We start from the raw sequence: 7,577 nt of genomic DNA on the forward strand, positions 1-7,577 counted from the left end.
GCCTTTGTGCATGTTACACCCTGACATGGATGTAATGTAGCTACCTTAGTGTGGACTGAATCATGCCCATAAAAGAATTTTCTGCAGAAAGCTTTTTGGCCTGCTCTTGCTACTTCATTGGGGAAAAGGAGCATTTTTCATGGTGTTGCACCTGAGGACTGGAATCCATGTGTTTCACTGCAGTCTGCCTTCACATAGTACTGAGACATGCCCTTAGAGAAGCAGTCTCAATTCTCCCTCATGTCTTTAATCCATACATCCCTTTATTTCAGGTCTGGGAGGCTTTACATCCCAATTCATGTACATTTTTATTTTTAAATGCCCTTTTACAAAACATTTTCCACTTTTTCAGTGAAAGATAATTATTATTATTATATCTAACGACCTCCTAATCACTCTTGAACATCATTAGTGATATAGGCACAGGATCAAAGCTGAAAACATTCTGGATTTTTGGTTCAGTGAAAAATTAAAAAGCAAATACTGGTTTTTTTTTTCAGTTAAGTAAAAACCCCAAACCAAAGAATTGGAGTCAACCTAACCTAAAACATTTCATTTGACATAAAGTAAAATATTTACAGTAAATGTTTTGGGGTTATTAAGTTAAAGTTAGGTCAGTTTTTAAAGAAATGCCATTTTTAAATAAAAATTGAGAACTTTCATTTAATCAGTGTCAGAACAAAATATTTTTATTTTAAAACACTGAAACAATATTTAATATTTTCAATTTTTTATACCATTTTATTAGGCAAAACTATTCAGTGAATCCAGTTCAAATTTGTGACTAATTTCAATTCTTCCCAAGATTCCATTTTTTTCATAAAATGTACTGACATTTTTATTTATCAACAATATTTTACTCAGCTTAAAGATATTATCTGTTAGCATTATCGTCACGAAGGCAACATATGTCATAGCTAAAAGTTTAGAATGAAACTTTTGCCCATTTTGTTTTCAATTTCTTCTGTTTTAGATTACATTTGAAGAGTAATGTTTCAACATGCCATTAAGTACAGAACGTGCATGAAAGTTTAAGATTTTTAATGTTTTTAATTCGAATAGTATTTTCCCTGTTCCCAGGTATATGGGTTTCTTCCCCAGCCCTTCCAATGTTACAACTGACTTCTTGTTTGAGAAAAGTGCCAACTATTTCCATTCAGAGGAAGCTCCCAGACGAGCAGCTTCCTTGATCCCTAAGGCCAAATTCATCACCATTCTCATTGACCCATCTGATCGGGCATATTCCTGGTATCAGGTAAGTATCTTGCCACTGAGAAATGGGCTATGAAATCAAAAGCAATAAGTGATAATGAACTTACATCCCATTCTTGTGAATTTGCAAAGACTTTACCATGATGTCTTTGAGCAGGAGTAGAATTTACTGTAAAGTACATGCCACAATTTAGAATATTGAATTACAGCCTTTTCTATTCAGCACCCGCTGTGATACCAGTATCATATATAATGTAACTTTTCAGCCAAATGGCTGCCTCCAGTTGCAAATAATTACTTTAATCTCAATTCCAACTGACAATGTTTATCTGGTAAACATTCTTTTTCACCCAATAATGTTTTGGTAGAATGACCAATTTCTTACTATGAAGGGCTAATCACTTTAGGTTACCCATATATCTGGCATAACTTTCAAATCTCTATTCTTTAGACAACAGAGTCAGATTGATTGGTATGCAAGTATGGCACACCATTCAAAGTTTCAAAGGAGTAAGAAAAAGATGCGTCTAGCTTAGGAGCCATGTAGCACATTAGGACATGTTAACTTCAGTTAGCATATTAGGACATTTTAACTTCATTTAAAACATGAGCATGCACACTTTCCATTAGTAAAACATGCTGGTGCTATCGTATCATAGCAAAGTTATGACTTTTCAGGGAATGGTGCCTTTGGGTTGTACTAAGCAACTTGTTCAGCTGTCTTTGGAGCTGAAACAACTATATTTTGTTCCATAGAGATAATATGAGCTCATAATTCCAGTGTGGTACAGGGACTGGGAACAACCAACAATCAACTAATTGTTGGTCACAAGCCCAGCATCAAACTGGAGCTGGTTCAAGACTCCCATGAGGTACTATGGTTGGAACTGACAATCACCTGATCACCAGAGCTAGCTCAAGACTGGCAACAGCAGAGACCCAGCTTACCCCATGGATCCAGTGGAAGCAGTGGCACCTTGTCCTGGGCTTGGCTTCCTGTGCCTCATTCTGCCTGCCACCAATGGCAGTGATGTGGCTTACCCCAGTGTGCCAGTGGCAGGCACTCCCAGCCTGGGCTATACTCAGCATGCAGCAGGGAGGCCACAGGCTGCTGGCATGTGGATTGCATGTCCTCATGGGCACATCTGCAAGCTGTGGTGTGAGTGCTGGGGTCAGTGTCAGAAGGGATAGGGGCACAGGCAGCTCCTGCCATGTCTACACTGGTCTGAGATCATAGTAAGCATTACTGTGAGACTGCTCAGAACGTGTTCTAATTTTTAATATGGCATGGTAATTCTTACTAAGGCTGCGTGAAGCTTCAGTCCCTGATTTGATTCGGTGGAGATCTGGTCAATTCAGTGGCCAAATCTCTGAATCTAAATCTAATCAGAGCACCCTTTCATCTCTCCAAATTGAATCAGAACCCTCCGACTCAATTCAGAGAGATTCAAAAAGATTTGGTGATTTAGACATAGAGACAGCTTTAAATGTTTTTTCTACATACCTCTATGTAGCAGGGGCTCCTGAATGCTGTGATGCTGGGGCAGATGGATCGTCCCACAGAAGCACGGGGGGGCTCCCCAGCATGCTTGGGAACAGACCCGGAAGTGGACAGAAGCACTTCTGGTCCACTTCTGAGTTCACCATGGGGCATGCAGGGCCCACCCCCCACCCCCCGACTCTTCCCCTGGCTCAGCTCCCTGGGCCTGGGGAGGCACCTGGGGACCTCTTGCAGCTGATTGCCAAGCTGCAGGGAGTGGGGGGGCCCCAAGCACACTCCCTGGCAGATCTGGAAATGGACTGGAAGTACTTCTACTTTTCTTTCGTCTGGCTTCCCAGTCCCTTCGTAAATGGACGGGAAGTACTTCTGGTCCACTTCCAGGTTCACCGCCAAGGATGGGGGGGGCCATGCTCCTGTGGGATGCTCCATGCACCCTAGCATCTCAGCGTTCACAAGCTGTGCCTGCTACCTCGAAGTAAGTAGAACAAACTTTTAAAACTGTGTCTACTTCCAAATCGCTGATTCTTTGAATCAGTATTGAATCTTCAGATTCGGATTCAGGGACAGCGATCCGAATCAACGAATCGAATGACTGTCCCCAATTTGTGCTGAATCTTAATTGAATAGGGCCCATTTTGCACACCCCTAAAGCTTACTATGATCTAAACAAGACACATGCAAAGTATCCCATGTTACAAGGCACTAGTCCTGAAGACTAAAGAAAACCAGTCAATTTTCCTTGTCAGTTAATTGTTCCTTTTTCATTTCCTAGCCATCTTTTGTCCATTATGTAATCTGTATCCTTTCATAAAGGAAAAATCTGGAAAGCGATGGCTTGGCTAAAACACTAGCATTGTTAAAATTATGTGGAATCATACATGCAAAATTTGACAAAGGTGGACAAGTAAAGCAGTCAGTAATAATGATGTAAATCAGGCAACAGAAGTTCAAGTACACTCACTTAAAGTCTGGAAATTAACCATCTACTTATGGTTAATGGTATCTACCTTTATTGTATTAGCATCAACGATTTCATGAGGATCCCACTGCTCTGAAGTTCAATTTTTATGAAGTCATTACCTCAGACCATTGGTCTCCCTCAGAATTGAGAACTCTCCAGAAGAGATGTTTGACCCCTGGATGGTATGCTGCTCATATAGAAAGATGGCTAACTCACTTTGCCACTTCACAGGTAATTCCTATCTGATGATTTCACCAAGATCACTTGGTTTTCGAAGCCACAACCTGAAATCTCAACATGTGATGTTACCATATATGATTTTGTGATTTGAGCTATTTGGAAATTATCCACAGCAACATTTCCTTTTTGTTAGAAAATGTAAATCCACCAAAAATCAAAATGTTTGCTGGAAATGTGGTGATGTTGTTAGGCCCTCTGACACAAACCAAGGAGGCTTGGTAAACTGCTTGGCTTTTTTCAGTCTTGTCCAGTTTGTGGGTTGTCGCAGAATCTTCTTCCGTGTTTCCTGTAAAAATGCTTTTAGGATTTCCCATCTCCCAGCCATGCTGTCTAGATCCTGACTGTCCTGGAAGTTATTGAAATCCAGACTTGTGACAGAACTTTTAGGGGCACTTGGCTTCCTGCTGTGCATCAGGTAGCCTAGGAATACTGGAAACCTTGATTTGATGTTAAAGCTACCAGGCTTCTTCTGGTATGGGATAGGTATTACCATGGTTTGTCAGCTCTAATCTTTTTAGTAACCCATTGGACTTGGGAAGCCTTTAGAACCTCACTTTTTAAATGAGAATTTTGAACACCCCTGTTCCCTCAGAAATTTAAAACGTGCTGATGCAGCACTTTTAAAAAAATCTTGTAAAATAAATTAAAACCTGTCTTTGATATTTTTAATAATTGCATTGAGAAATTTTCCAAGAAAACGCTATATGCCCATGAATCTACAGACAAATCATTGTAAGATAAGCTACCTATTTTTAGCTACAGAAGTTCAGAACATATTCATTCACTACATACCTCTAGCTACTTCTTACTAGTATGTTTTCCAAACCATTCTGCCTGTACAAGGAAACAAGGATGTGGAAAGCAAATGGAGTGTTATAAATAACCTGTCAGTCTGGGCCAGGACTTACGGAGACCATGGTGAAACTGGTCAGGGCAGAATTTGCTTGCTTACTCTAGAAAACAAAAAAGACCAATAAGTTCTGTCTCTGTCCACAACTGGGCCTTCCATGTTGTCCCACACTGGCCTTGATTCACAGCTACTCCTGTCCTACAACTGAAATAGCTGTTGTAAGATGTCAGATGTGTTCCCAAACTGGGAGACTCAGGTTAGGAAGAACACTGTACAGTAGATTATTGTTTTGTTTTGTTTTGTTTTCAGTATTTGGTCTACCTGTGGGAGAGGAAGACCAGATTGGCCCTTGAGTTTCAGAACTTGATTTAGATGCTAGGACCCAGTAGACCAAGGGATTGTCCCATTCATTCATAAGTCTGGGCCCTTTCCTAAGATGTGTTGTTTCTCTTTCCCTTCTGCAGTAGTTAATTTTAACACAAAGAAAAATAATAACAATAATAATAGCACAGACTCTGTTATTAAACATGCAGGTCTAATGTACCTTGACATATTTCTTGTAAAACTGGCTATTGCTTATGTGGCATAGTTGTAGTGATTAAGTTTACAAGATACAAAGTGCACTTACTCTTAATAACATACACTGAGAAAGGGCACTCGTTACACTTGCTAATGTGTACTCAGCAATGTGCACTCATTCTTAATACCATGCACTCAAAATGTTAATAATTTATAATCAGACCTCACAATAAATATAGAAAACATCCATCCAAGCCAGCTAGTATCAGTGTAACACTTTGTGCTGTCCTTATAGCTTTCATATGTACATTTAACAGCCAGAGGATATATCTACATGTGTGCTTTACTGTCAAGTAGACTAATTAACTCTGCAATAAAGTGTCACTGTCTACATGTGCTCTGGTATTAGGGCACAGTAAACCAATTCACTCTGCCATAAGATACTATTGTTGGAGATGGTACTATCTTATGGCTGAGTCATTTACTGTGACCTAACACTTATGTAGACAGTAACCACCTGGGGAAATTTAGCCTGGTCAGCCCAGGCTACTGGGGGCCAGACCCCTACCTACTACCTAGCCACATGGCTCCACATATTTGGCATTCTCATGTCCCATTCAGCCCCTCCCCTGCCAGACACCACCACCCAAAGCCTGGAGCTGACCCCCCTGAGGTTGCTGCCAACATGTGCCTGCTCTATCCTGGCTCAAATTATTGCTGTGCCAAGCACCCATGTGGATGCTATGCCAAGGAGCAGTGCATTCCAACTCAAAGTGGTCTGGAGTTTATTGCTTCACATTAATTGCTTGTGTACAAGCACCCAGTGGCAGGGAAAGCCACTTAGTTTGTCTTCATACCTGTTTCTGCTAACAAAGTGTGCAAGGTCCCTTCGTAAAACAACCAGTGTGCAATTATCAAATGAACTATCATTCTATTACATCTGTACAGTGCTTACCATTTCATTATAGGATACTTAATGTGCTTACTTCTCTCTGAGTCCTCAATGTGACCTTTTGTTCAATTGTATTTTAATGCTTTTGAACATTTTTATCATCTTTTCTTTAATCTGGCTTCCCAGTATCCTGAAACATCTGTGACATTTTTATTTTATTTTTAAAACTGTTTTGAGACAAAAAATTATTTGCCAAAGCAGTTTCCTTCAGTTGTTATATGCAAATCTAAATAGGGCCAACATGATTCTACATGATAAACAATTAAACCTAAACAGAGTTAAGTTGTTTGATTGTTATTGATAACACATCAGAAACTTCAAATCCACCCATCACTAATTCTGCTATAGAGAGCAAATGATGTAGTTTAGTTTATTGATCTGAATTTTGTTCTTAAATTGATAATATATTGATTCTTACACAGTTGCTAATTATCGATGGACAGCAGCTAAGAAGTGATCCAGCTACTGTGATGGATGAAGTGCAGAAATTTCTGGGAGTCTCACCTCATTATAATTACTCTGAAGCTCTAACGTGAGTCAGTTTCTTTACTCTCTTCCCTTGACAACTGATAATTCATTATAAACAAAAAGCAAGAAAGCACAGGAAAAGAATATTACCGTTGGAAGTGAACCACTCCGAATTAGAACAATAGCATAACTAAGTATGAGTATCCAGGGTGCCAGGCTTGGGTTCCAGTTGAGAGGGGGCAGAAGATTGATGGCTGCTGTCTACACAGGGTACAAAAATTATTTGTTATACTTATGTATGGGAACTGCTATAACTGAGGTTGTATAAGCAACCTTAATGTATCCACTTTCTGAATATACATTATGATATAGTTTTCAATTTTGTAGAATCATAGAATAATAGGATCATAGAAAATTAGGGTTGGAAGAGACCTCAGGAAGTCATCTAGTCCAATCCTTGGCTCAAAGCAAGACCATCCCCACTAGATCATCCCAGCTAAGGCTTTATCTAGCTGGGTCTTAAAAACCTCCGAGGATAAAGATTTCACAACCTTTCTGAGTAACCTGTTCTGGTGGTTTACTATCATCCTCATCAGAAAATTCTTGCTAATATCTAACCTAAACTTCCCTTGCTGCAACTAGAGACCATTGCTCCTTGTTCTGTCATCTGCCATCACTGAGAAGAGTCTAACTTGATCCTCTTTCAAACCCCAACTCAGATTTCATAGATATCATAGACATTAGGGCTGGAAGGGACCTTGGGAGATCATTGAGTCCAGCCCTATGCCCAAAGGGCAGGAAGTCAGCTGGGGTCATAGGATCATAGGATTCAGTTAGGCTCCGGAGCGGTGAGAGACGTGCGGGTGAAGCCCAC

General features: G+C 40.1%; 1 protein-coding gene across 2 annotated transcripts in view; it reads left to right on the plus strand.

The window, feature by feature from the left end:
• NDST4 (N-deacetylase and N-sulfotransferase 4) overlaps positions 1–7,577 on the plus strand; it is a 170,610-nt gene that overhangs the window by 151,531 nt on the left and 11,502 nt on the right. For both annotated transcript variants that reach the window (XM_019534053.1, XM_019534052.1), the window contains exons 11-13: positions 1,081–1,255; positions 3,735–3,905; positions 6,658–6,767. In XM_019534053.1, coding sequence (XP_019389598.1) covers positions 1,081–1,255; positions 3,735–3,905; positions 6,658–6,767 — 456 coding nt within the window. The remainder of the gene's footprint in view (positions 1–1,080; positions 1,256–3,734; positions 3,906–6,657; positions 6,768–7,577) is intronic.

The sequence above is a fragment of the Crocodylus porosus genome, unplaced genomic scaffold (genome assembly GCF_001723895.1).
Source record: "Crocodylus porosus isolate Cpor-Errol unplaced genomic scaffold, CroPor_comp1, whole genome shotgun sequence".
In the NCBI taxonomy this organism is placed as follows: domain Eukaryota; kingdom Metazoa; phylum Chordata; order Crocodylia; family Crocodylidae; genus Crocodylus; species Crocodylus porosus.